The following is an 11,926-nucleotide window of genomic DNA, read 5'->3' on the forward strand; positions in this document are numbered from 1 at the left end:
ATGGTAGAGGGAAAGTGAAGGAGTTAGAAAAAAGTCGAAGATGGGAAAAGTGTGAAAAGGTTGGAGAAACGAAAGAGGATGAAAGGAGATGAGGAGAATACACTTACGGCGGAAAGGGAGGAAGGAGTGTTTGAGGATCAGGAGGAAAGAAATGTGAAGAAAGCGAAAGAGGGGGGATCAAAATGAAGGAAAAGGAGGTGAATTCTCAAACAGACCATTACTGTTCCTCATTATTTTTATGTTCAACATATTGTTTAGTTTTTGAGTTATTAGCGTGCTTATAGATTGAATTACTTTATAATTTTGTCACAAAATCAATGCTGCAAAAAGAAATGCGAAAAAAGAGTTGCAACTTGAAACCTACCTTCGGCACCGGAAGTTCAAGACTGTCGGTGGAAGTGTTTATGTTTACTACCGCAGGGGAATAGCAAGGATTTGGTGATCTGTCTTGTTGAATACGTGTAGAGTGATACGCATACTCAACTGTTATAATGGAAGAAGAGAGTGGCCTGGAGTTTGATGACTTGGAGGAGGTTTTTGGTTCCGCTACAGAATATGTTAGACGTGTCAGTGGCAAGTTGGAATCGGACAAATTGCTCTATTTCTATGCCCGGTTTAAGCAGGTGAGTGACACTTACAATTTATAGCAGGTGAGCAGGTCTGGAATTCTAGATATATCTAGAGTCTAGATCTACGCTAGATCTAGATTCTGGGTCTACAACTAGATTTTTCTAGATCTAGATCTAGATATCTAGATCTACAACAACGTCACTAACAAACAAAAAAAGGGAAAACTTCCGTAAGGAGTGGCCACAATGAGACAGAGAAGAACAGAGGGGTAGGGACTAGATCTAGAATCTATCTAGAGTCTATCTAGTAGTAGCTAGCTAGGGATGGTTTAGGTTTGTGGTAGGGACGGTGATAGAGTTTTGGGGTAGGTTTAGTTGAGGCTAAGGGTAAGGTCTCTTCTTTGTTGTGTTTGTTGGGGTAATCGATCGTTACGGAAGTCTTACCCAAAAGAGATTCTAAATCTAGTTAGATTCTAGATCTAGATCTAGATCTAATCTAGATCTAGATCTAGATCTAGATTTTCTAGTTCAGTAGGCCCTATTATGATTAAAAATAGTTACATTTTTTAAATCTCAGTAAATTGCAAGAAGAGAAATGTCAAAGACACGAGAGACAGGGTGAACTGTAAAGAGAAAGGCACGCTAATTTTATTATTTTGTTAAGTCAGATGGAGCTGCCTGCAAATTGGCAGAAACCGAGAAAAATCCAAGATCTAGTCTATGATTAGAAGACATTGAACATTTACCCCCTGGAGCGTCATTATGTGGCATTTCAGTTGCTGAATGCATGCCCGCTGCCTGCTACTGCATTTGCATCTTTATTAATTTAACTGTAGATGAGGTCTAGGCAGAATTTATGGTTAGAAGTGACTGAAAACGAGACTGAAAATTGAAAATGGAGTCATTATTTAATTTTTCTTTATGTTTTTGAGTTTGAGTGATTGAAATTGACAAAAGAATAGTGCATTTTTTAAGGTGAATATGATGAAATGGAGGGTGCAATGAAGTTGAAACTTGGGCTTTGGGCAAATCGAAGGAAATCGAAAAATATAGAATAACTTGGCCCATGCAGACACATTGCAAGTTTGTTTCCTGATCTGCTGTAATATAATGTTTTTATGTCATCGGAGGAGTTAATCATTTAGATTTTTAATCAAATAGATGGGTAATGCAGACCTGCCACACATCCCGATTTAATTGGCCCTATTTTTTGCCCCAAATCTCAAGCATCCCGATTTTCCCGATTTCAATCGCCAGTATCGTGATTTTTTGTCGTTGCGTCCGATTCTTAGAAAAAAATATAAAAAGTTCTGCAATCTCATTTGCTTGGATGCACCGATTGGGCTTTTCATCGGCAGGAGCTTGGAACACTATTTTCTAAAGCATATCTTCTACGCCGAATCTAGTAGATGACTCACGCACATTATCTCAACTAAAATCGACGTAGGCCTAGTATCGGTTTTGAATTCCGACTTGGATGCGCTCAAGATCTACTTTCGTTTTTATTAACCCAGAATTCTCTTATGGTGTCCTGATTATTGTAATAATTTAATGACATGGGCCTAAGAATAATCTATTCGTTGTTCTGCCGCTGCTTTAAAAGGAAGCTTCGTCTGAGTTCAGGTTTGACGGGCCCATCATCAAAACCTGTCAGTGGAACTTTCAAACGCTCATTCGCATCACATGACATGACCTCGTACGTGTGAGTAGCGCGTGTGTCAGGGACCGTCGGTTGTCAGGGTCAACAAAGTTCATTCACACCGGTCGCGTTGGTCTTGGTGTTTTTCGGGACTTTAACCAGTGTGGACGACCGGGGGGAGGGATGGGGGTGTATTTTTTTTTTTACACTTGGGCTTAAAGTGGATGCCTTGATACAGGTACTAATTTGAGGGGAGAGGAATTTAAAGGAAAAAAAATGAACAAGCTTGGCGCAATCTTTTTTTTCGGGGGTGGGGGGGGAAACGTTGTTGCTGTATGAAAACGTGGGCTTTTTGCATGGGGATGATTTAGAATTAATGTGTCAGCTATTTTCAAGACTACGAGAGTTTCAGTTTTACTTGAACCTGCACTCCTCCAGTCTATCCAACTCCGACTATTGCATATTATATGCTGTCTTTCAGTTTTCCCTCTATTTAGAAGCCCAAACGTGAATTTATTCCTGCAAAAGTTTTGTCTTGCATACTTGCCTCATAAAAGGGAACCAGCCCCCCCCCTTCCCCAGTGCCCCTTATGACTGATTTGCCATCGATCCCGAGTTTTTTCACCAGATCCTGATTTATAAACTCTAAAGTCCTGATTTTAAGATTTCATAGAGTGGCAGGTCTGGTAATGAATGAAAACCCAATAGTTACAACTATAATAAACTATAGTATACATTATATTATATAGTCTATAATGGGAGCCAGGGAGAACTTGAAATATAAACTTGCCCATACTCACATACTGTACCGCAACAGAAACTGGCTCATTGGAAGAAATGTTCTTTTCAGAATTTAACCTGTTCCAACTTTTAAGAAAGTTCATAGCTTGTCTATTTTGGATACGATACTGAATGCAAGCCATCTTTGCCTTACTGCGAGTTGGCCTTCTATTCCAAAGTGCGAAAAACAGTGCAAAACTGTAAGAAACCCTAACAAATGCTCTCTACATACAGGTGCTGTTCAAATTAATTGGAAAAACAGGTAAAAAGCAAATTGTGTCAGGAACTTTTATATCTGTTAAACAGAAAAATGGCCAAAGCAGTCAATTTTACACACAAAGTACGGTTTTTGACCAAAATTAGCAGCGGCACCTATTTTGGCCACTTGTGAGCACAATGAGAATTCCTGTCTTGTGGCCGCTTTGGAGTTGTGGGGATAAGTTCTGATGTCTGCCCTCTTGTCCATGAAACCATTAATTAATTAATTCATTATAACTTTGAATGATAATTGAATTGCACTTCCATAAATTTCTTTGACACTCAACCTTATCTTAATTTTTGTTTTTCAACCTGATCAGGCTCTATTATTGATATAATGAGTCATCTTTCTTCAACAATAGGAGGGTGGGGGATTAATAAATGGTATGGATAATGTTTAGTCAAATGTTTAACAAAACAGCATGAGGATGTTGTTATAAAGATTCAAAAATGGGAATATTTACTTCGGCACCCTTTGATTTTGAGTCACTGATCAGCCATTCTCATTGACCTTTAGGCTGATTGACAGACAATTTTTCTGGTTCTGTAAGAGTTCAAAAGAATATGTAAGATGCAAGCTGTTTTCTTTTGGCTTAAAAAATGAACTTCTTACACAAAGTTTCAAGGTCGTAGAAAGGCCATGGACAGAATGTCCCACCAACAGACCACAGCTAGCCCCAAATTGCATTTGACCGATTTATCACTTGGAAGTTTGAGTTCAAATTTGTGGAAGTTTACTCAGCATCATAGCTTGGTGAATAACTTTTCAGTCTAAATTCCATTCAGTTACAGCTTTTAACTAGTAACTTTATTCAAGTTTTGTGTTTGTGTAGATTATAAGTGTAGACCATATAATTTTCTAGAATATGAGTATTCTGTGGGATTTTCTTTCTTCAGGCCAAAGAGGGCAAATGTAATACTGCCAAGCCAAGTTTCTTTGACTTCCAGGGAAAGGCCAAATGGTAAGTCAAGAGTTTTTGTTTAGAGTTGGAAAAATTGTTGTAGAAAGTAAAGACTACCGACATGTTGTTGACTTTTCTCATGGCATGAATCCTCTATGTGAACAAAGTTGGAATCTTTCATTTCAAAGACACTTTGAAAAGACGGTAAATATTTAACACCTTACCCTTTATAATTTTTCCATTCCTCACTTATTTCCATTTTATGGTTCAAGCTAACTGTCCTACTGATCGTTCTTGAAGTAAAATGGATGCAATTTGACAGTCTGATTGGTTCATGATAGTTTTGTGTCTCCTCTGTGTTAGGGTATCATACAAATGTCATTTGACACTCTTAATTATTTCCTTCTTTCTTTTTCTTTTATTTCTCGTCACACCGACCCTCTGCCTTAGTTCTTGAAAGTCTGTAAATTTGTTTTGTATGTTTTAACCTTTCTTCCGTCCATGAATATAGGTTGAACACTTTGCATTTTTGTCAGTAGGTTCTGATTTGCAAATAGAAATGTTTGTAGCTTGTGTATTTTCTTGTTTAAATCCGGTAAAACTACTGCATGTGGCTAATACCTGAGCCAGAAAATACAAGATGTGAGTTGCTGTGTGCTTGAGGAAAGGATCGTTGATTTGCATTCAACTGCATCTCATGCCTGGTCAGGTGCTGATATAGTGGAAATTGTCTAAGATGCCCTCCCATTATCAAGAAGAAAAAGTAGCTGTCTTAGACAGGTGTCATTTTATACTGTTCAAAAACTATAAGGGGATGAGTGTGAAGAGATTGTTTGTGCAGGCGATTTGTCTTGTACAGTTCGCCATTTGACCAGGTTTGACTGTTTTTGCTTTTGCTGCTTTGACTGTATTGTTAAAGATAGGTATTTTCATGCTTGAATACATTCAGAAATATTTCAACATGACTTTTTTCAGTTCCATAGCTCTACTTCAGTACCATGTCTTTAATAAGTTTGAAATATGGCTCACAAAAAAATGAAGCCTAAGTTGCTTATATTTTTTTAATGTGTTCTGTTTGTTCATGGAATAATTGGTAGCCTGGTTTTACATTTCTGGTAATTTGTTTGGGCTTGCTTTTTGTCTACGTGTCAGTGGCTTTTAGAAGAGTGTGGTGTACAGATTGTACAACCACTGCAGTTTTCTCATGCAAAAAACCCCCCTACAAAACAATTATGACTTTACTGACTAGCTGATGCTTTCTTGGGCACTTTGTATGGATGTCATCCTATGCTTCTTGTTTACTTTCAGGGATGCTTGGCACAAGCTGGGAGACATGGACAAAAACCAAGCAATGATGGAGTATATTTCTCTGTTGACCAACATTGACCAAGAGTGGCGCAGTAAATTGGTAAGCTGTGTTGTACCATAGTTTTGTGGTATCAATGCAGGAAGTCTGAGGGAAACTGGGAACTGATAATATGCGATCCGGTATAAATTTTTTTTATTTTTACGGCCAACCACTTTTAAATGTCTTTTTTTTTTAAAGAGTATTTTTTTATGTTTGCTATTTTCATAATGGACCATCTTTTCCCATTGGCCATGATTCAATATTATATATTTTTTCAACTTTTCACAATCAGAAGTCAAAATATACTTGGTGAGGGATTGTTGCCTATGGCTAGACAGAAAAAAACAAACAAAGAAGGGGGAAAAGAAGAAAAAAACAACTGACAGGATTTTAAAAGTGGAATGAATGATATACAATAACTAACCAAGAACTCCCTTCAAATGGAAGGAATAACTAAATCAAGTGTGAACATTCTCAAATTTTTATCAAGTATCTCAGTCTCTCTGATGAAATGCTGTATCCCTCTCTGCCTGGGTTGGTCCTGACAGGCAGTGTAGAAGCCCACTTCCTACACAATATAAATTGAGTCAATGGAGACATAAAACCCCAACATTAAATGTTAAAGAACTTTTTAGCAGAAGTATCGCTCCCAATTTTTTTCCCCAGCTGTACTTGAATGGGCTGGGGATTTTTTGTTTGTATGTTTTTTTCTTCATGTTTTCCTTTCTCATGTTCTGTAATTTTTTTTCTCTTTTTCACTTTCCTTAATATTTTTATGTTTCTCATTTTCCTTTATTTATTTTTACTCTTTCTCATTTGCTACATAAGTCCTCTCAGCTCAACGAGCAAGGCGACACAGATGGCGGTCAGACCCGCGGTCAGACTTTGGGTGTGTCGGTCAGCGTGATGGCCAACACAGACTCCGAGCTGAGTCCAGACGAGAAGGACATTTTTGACTGGTAAGCCATAAAATTTCTTCATTTTATTGTAGATGGTTGGAGGGCGGTACTGGTATGACCCTTTATTTTTTTTCCTCTGTTGTTTCTGTATGTCTTCCTTTTCCACAGCATTAAATGGACCTCTGGAGATATAGGGAGGGGACTTCCAGAGTTCAGTGAAATCTGACCTTCTGTGTCTTAACTTTAAACCAAACAGCCTGAACTCAGCACAAATATTTTTTCTTTACGCTGATGGCAACAGTTTGCCTTTTCTTTTGTGCGGCTAGGATTTTCTTCTGCATCTTCCAGTCAAAATGCATAAGCAGGGGACGAAATCATCTGCATTACACTCAAGAATATAAAAGTCATCATGTTGCTTGTATTCAATCAAGCAACATGAGATTGTCAGCTCTCAAGGGATCGGTATTGCTGGCCAAATTGCTTGTGTTCTTGTTCAGGGACACTGACTGTGTGGTCTGAATGTTGTGTCAGCCTGATCTTGTGTGAGTTGTTGGTGGGTGTGTGGTTTACTCCCTCCCTATCAAACATAAATCATCCTTATCTCACCTTCTGTCTTTTTTGTTTGTTTGTATGTTACTCTCTTGTAATAATACCTCTAATGTTACAGTTTGGCACTTATGTCCTGTTTGTGTTGCAAGTGCAGAAAAACTTTTACGAAAACTGGAGAGAAAAAAATCCGGAAAGACTGATCTTGCTGGAACTCAAAACACACTCTTTTTCGCAGGTGCAAGGAGGGGAATGTGGAGAAAGTGAGAGAACTACTCACCTTTGGGGCAGAAGCAGTCAACGGTCTGGATGAAGAGGTAGGTGTGGAAGGCTATAGTGGGTATGTTTAGGGATGGCCACTTTTACGACTGACATCACTAAATATGCCTACAGCTCAATGCTATTACTGTGCCTTCATTCCAGTATTTCAATTTTTATTTGTTTGGTTTGAGTAAAGTGAAGAATATATAATAAAGGCCTTTCTCTGTTGTGGTCTGCTTCTCCTATTTCTCTGTACTAAGTCTTGTTTTTTCAATGCTGAAGGCAAGGGAGCAGCCTGCAAGCTGTGCACCTCCACAAGTGTTCGTCGTCATGGCCCTCGTGCTTCACAAGGCATGACGAATGCTGTACGTCACAGCAGCATCTTGGCTCTTTTGCCATGTACGAAAAAATGATGAATGGCGTACGTCATATAGGCTACGAAGGAGTTAACGAGCACCTGATTTCCTTTGGATGCCTCATATATAGATGAGGAATATCTGTGCCAAGATTTCTGATTTGTGTGGGGTGCTGATCTGTTTAGTTCTTTGTTTTTGTATGTGTAATCTTTTCTCTCTTGTATATGTTATTATTATTATTATTATTACTCCTACTATTATTTATTTTCTTGTTGCTGATATTCTTCTTCTTCTTCTTCTTCTTCTTTTTCTTCTTCTTCTTCTTCTTCTTTTTCTTTTTCTTCTTCTTCTTCTTCTTCTTCTTCTTCTTCTTCTTCTTCTTCTTCTTCTTTTTCTTCTTCTTCTGCTCCTCCTCCACCTCCTCCTCCTCTTCTTTTTTTTTCTTCTTCTTGTTCCCGGTATCATTATCATTATCCTCAACATCATCATTATATTAATATAATGATTATTATTGTTGTTATTATTATTATTATCATTATTGTCATAATTGTTGTTTTTATCAATACTGCAGTGTTTGTTGTTATATTATTATACATTGTTTTGAAACTATTATCCCCCCCCTCCCCCCCCCCCCCCCTTCTACCCTCCAGGGTCTGTGTCTCTTGCACTGGGCCAGTGACCGTGGCTTTACCAACATGGTGGAACTCTTGTTGAGTCTGGATGCTGATATCAATAGACAGGTGAGAGGGAGCAGGGGAGAGATAGGGAGGGAATGAGAAGAGAAGGGGAGAGAGGGGGATGGATTGAGAGCGAGAGAAGAGGAGAGATAGGGAGGGAATGAGAGAGAGAAAGAGAGAAATAGGGAAGGAATGAGATAAAAAGAAGGGGAGAGAGAGAGACAGAGAGAGAGACAGAGACAGACATGGGCAGACTGACAGACAGAGAGAGAAGGTGGAAAGATAAGGGGCAAGGATGGAGAGATAAAGTGAGACAGAGAGAGAGGAGAAGGAAAGAGGAGCAAAATGAAGGTTTGGGAGGAAAACTGAGAGAGGGGGAGAGACAGAGGAAGGTAGGGAGTGTGAGAGAGAGGGGAGGAGGGAGAGGGGTTGAGAGAGATTCGCAAAAAGTGAGCTTAAATGAAGTGCCTCATTCCCTGCTCCCCTGACTAAACAACACTCATGGAAAATTTGTATGAAATTTTAGGCTTTTCCGATTTGAAAATACCCAAATTTATATATTTTGTTCTGTACAGATTATACCTTTTTTTTTGTTTTATCGCTATACTTTTGTTCTTTATTTCTAATACCTTTTTGTCTTTTCTCCCTTTATTTTTCTTAATTTTTCCTTGTATCTTTTTTCTGTTCACTGTATGCTTTTTTATGTGCTCCTTGTTCCTTTTTAATTGTCTTTTCTCCCTATTCTTTTCTTTTATGTGCTCCATATTCCTTTTTTTCTTTTCTCTCCATTGATTTCTTACATCCTCCCTATGTCTTTTTTCTTTCCTCTTCATACTGTTTTTTTGTTTCTTTTGTCAATATCCCTTTCTCCCTCTAACTTTATACAGCATGACCCTTGTTTTATATGTTACTTCCACTTCTGTGACTAAATTGGCCTAAAGAACTGAGATTCTTCCTTTTCTTTCATCTAGGACATGGACCAGCAGACAGCTCTTCATTATGGTGAGTGCGAAATGCTGTGGCAAAACCTGTTCTTAAGTTCTCCTTTACTGTCTACTGTGCTTAAGTTAGGGATGTTCTACTCAGGGATGTAAGGAATCAGACGTGTAACAAAAGGGTAGGATGATGTCATTCTTTAGAAAGATAAGCTTACTTAACCCCATTTTCATTTTTCAACCAGCTGCAGAAACTAAATGATATTGTAAATAATGAGGAGTAAAGGGGTATACACCTGACTGACTGGCTTCAGTTTTATGCCCTCGGGGGAGGGGGGTGGGGGAGGAAGTGGAGTAGTGAAGAAATATCTTTCTTTATCTCTGTTTGTCCCCTTGTGTGGCCTGATGTACACAGTAAGATGTCATTCTGGTTCGTAGATGGTTGGAGGGCACCACATGTTGGTCCCACTTCTTTTTTTTTTTTTTCTCCTTCTATTGTTTCTGTCTTTAATTAATACTTTTTTCCCCAACACAAATTGGCCATTATTGTTTGGATATGCTTTTCTTTACTCAAACTGAAAACTCAACTCTCAGATTCACTAAACAAAATGTTTCTATAGTGCTGTGCAGCAAAGAATTCTCAACTGAATAAATGTCTGTGTTCCACAGCCGTGTCCTGTGATCATGCAGATGTGGCGCAACTGCTCATGAACCATGGAATCAACGAATCGCTGCAAGACGTAGAGGGCAACACAGCGATGGATGTCGCCAGCGATGACATGAAACTCTTGTTACGGAGTCTTATCGAAGCGCGATCTTCATAGCGGATGGTGACTCCTCCTTGCCACTCTCATGCGCCTTGTCATAAACACCTAGGTATCTTTGGACGCTGATACTCTTTTGGATTGGCGTTACAGATTTTTGTCTCTCGTGTGTGACGTTTCATAACTCTTTTTTCCCCACTTTAGGTCTGTGGCTGACAAGATTGAACCATTCAACAGCGTGGAATAACACCAACGGCAACGTTTACTATTTTCGTATTGACAGTTTCAACTTTTTTCAATGATGATTATCGGCTTTGTTTTTATGTGCACCTCTCAGCAAGCTCTGGGAACTGGACATCACCTGAGTGGTGGTCCTATTTGTTCAATATTGGGGAACACATCACACTTTGTTGGAGTTTGAGCTTTTTGTACTTGATAACCATTTTTCTGGAGGGGCTCACTATTTGTTTTTCTTGAAGTCTGTGATGGTTGAGTGCGTTCCTGTTGAGTGCAGGTTGAAAGTGTTTGGATTTTTTGAGGGAATGTTTTTTTTCTTCCTATTGTGTATGGCTACTAGTTGTCACATTAAATTTTTTTCTTTGGCACTTTGCTCTTAATTTCTTATCCCAAATCCTCTTCTCCTGGCCATTTTTTCCCTAAAATTTTCACATCATCTTGTATGCATCTTCTTCATCCTATATTCTTGTATAGCTGAAGATCAAATGTGGGAAAATCTTCTATATTATATAGTGTTCTTTAGGAAGTAAATGAATGAAACATATATATGGCAGCTGCTTGGGATATGCAGATGATAGGACCTGCTTCTTTTCTTTCCTTGTGCTGTTTTTGGTAATCCGGTCTATCTGTCTGCGTTGCTTTTTCTCCCTTCTCTAAAAAAAGGTTATTATATATTCTTCACTTTACTCAAACCAAACAAATGAGAATTGAAATACTGGAATGAATGCACAGTAATAGCATTGAGCTGTAGGCATATTTAGTGATGTCAGTCGTAAAAGTGGCCATCCCTAAACATACCTATTTTGTAAGAGACTAGAAAAGGGGAAAAACTGTTTTCATCTCTAAATGTCAAAGAAATGGAAGACTTTATTATTTTTTTTCTAGAGTAAAACTAGATCTACGCATGGTATAGGGCATTATTTTCCATGATTGGATATAGTAGAAAAATTTGTTTGGGAATCTGATTGGTCCAGTTTGCAGATATCTCTGCGTAAGATATGTTTGCCCCAAGCACGATCCTGATGCTGGGCTTTGTGTTGTGATGTCTGGCCGTCTTCTGATGTCCACCTGTCTACGTCTCTAAGTCAAATGCTGCTGGCTATTGTGGTGTTGAGGGAGATAGAGGCGGCTTATTCCCTGTGGCCAAATCCTATAATGAGGTTTTATTTTCTTTGGTTGTGGTTATGGAGTAGGTGCAGCATGTTGATGACGACAGTGTAACTGCTATATTTTGTTTTCAAACAGGCAAATAAATGACAATTCTCTCCTAATGTTTGTTCCTAATTTTGTTTTTCAAAAAAAGTATTTAATTCCTACTGTGATTTATTATTATATGGTACAAAATCAAGAGAATCAACAGGAAATTTTCGTTTATTACGTTTATCATTATGCTATTGTTACTTCAGCAATTCCTTTCAAGGAGTGCTTTTTTTGTATCTAGTAATAATAAGAGAGATACAAAAACATTTTTTTCATTACTTGTGAATTTTGAGAGTGTCATGAATCTCCTTAGTGTTAGTAAGAATTTTGAGGCACAAGCAGCTTCTTCTTTCCTATCAAATATAATATCTATCATCCCTATCTCTCCTTCTTTTATATGTTTGTTACTCTCTTGTAACACTTCTAATCTTCGACACTTATATGGCCTTATTGTGTTGCGAGCGCCGTAAAACACTTACTAAAACTAAACTAGCACAAGCAGCACAAATAGGTCATATAAATGCAGAGGATTAGACGTGTTACTAAAGAATTACA

General features: G+C 38.3%; 1 protein-coding gene across 1 annotated transcript; it reads left to right on the forward strand.

Annotated features, from left to right (window-relative positions):
* Nucleotides 1-380: 380 nt before the first annotated feature.
* On the forward strand, nucleotides 381-11,442 carry LOC101861208 (acyl-CoA-binding domain-containing protein 6). Its single transcript, XM_005099046.3, has 8 exons — nucleotides 381-623; nucleotides 4,144-4,208; nucleotides 5,457-5,556; nucleotides 6,325-6,455; nucleotides 7,180-7,258; nucleotides 8,209-8,298; nucleotides 9,207-9,237; nucleotides 9,840-11,442. The coding sequence occupies exons 1-8, from the start codon at nucleotides 492-494 to the stop codon at nucleotides 9,992-9,994; spliced, it is 783 nt and encodes a 260-aa protein (XP_005099103.1). The 5' UTR covers nucleotides 381-491; the 3' UTR covers nucleotides 9,995-11,442.
* Nucleotides 11,443-11,926: the final 484 nt, after the last annotated feature.

The sequence above is a fragment of the Aplysia californica genome, unplaced genomic scaffold (genome assembly GCF_000002075.1).
Source record: "Aplysia californica isolate F4 #8 unplaced genomic scaffold, AplCal3.0 scaffold00201, whole genome shotgun sequence".
NCBI lineage: Eukaryota > Metazoa > Mollusca > Gastropoda > Aplysiida > Aplysiidae > Aplysia > Aplysia californica.

What these genes read in the sequence shown, in the direction of transcription:
- LOC101861208 (XM_005099046.3), top strand. Translation starts at nt 492, where the DNA reads ATGGAAGAAGAGAGTGGCCTGGAGTTTGATGACTTGGAGGAGGTTTTT. An exon ending in AAGAGTGGCGCAGTAAATTG is followed by an intron (nt 5,557 to 6,324) that starts GTAAGCTGTGTT and finishes TTGCTACATAAG; the next exon opens with TCCTCTCAGCTCAACGAGCA. An exon ending in TCAACGGTCTGGATGAAGAG is followed by an intron (nt 7,259 to 8,208) that starts GTAGGTGTGGAA and finishes TCTACCCTCCAG; the next exon opens with GGTCTGTGTCTCTTGCACTG.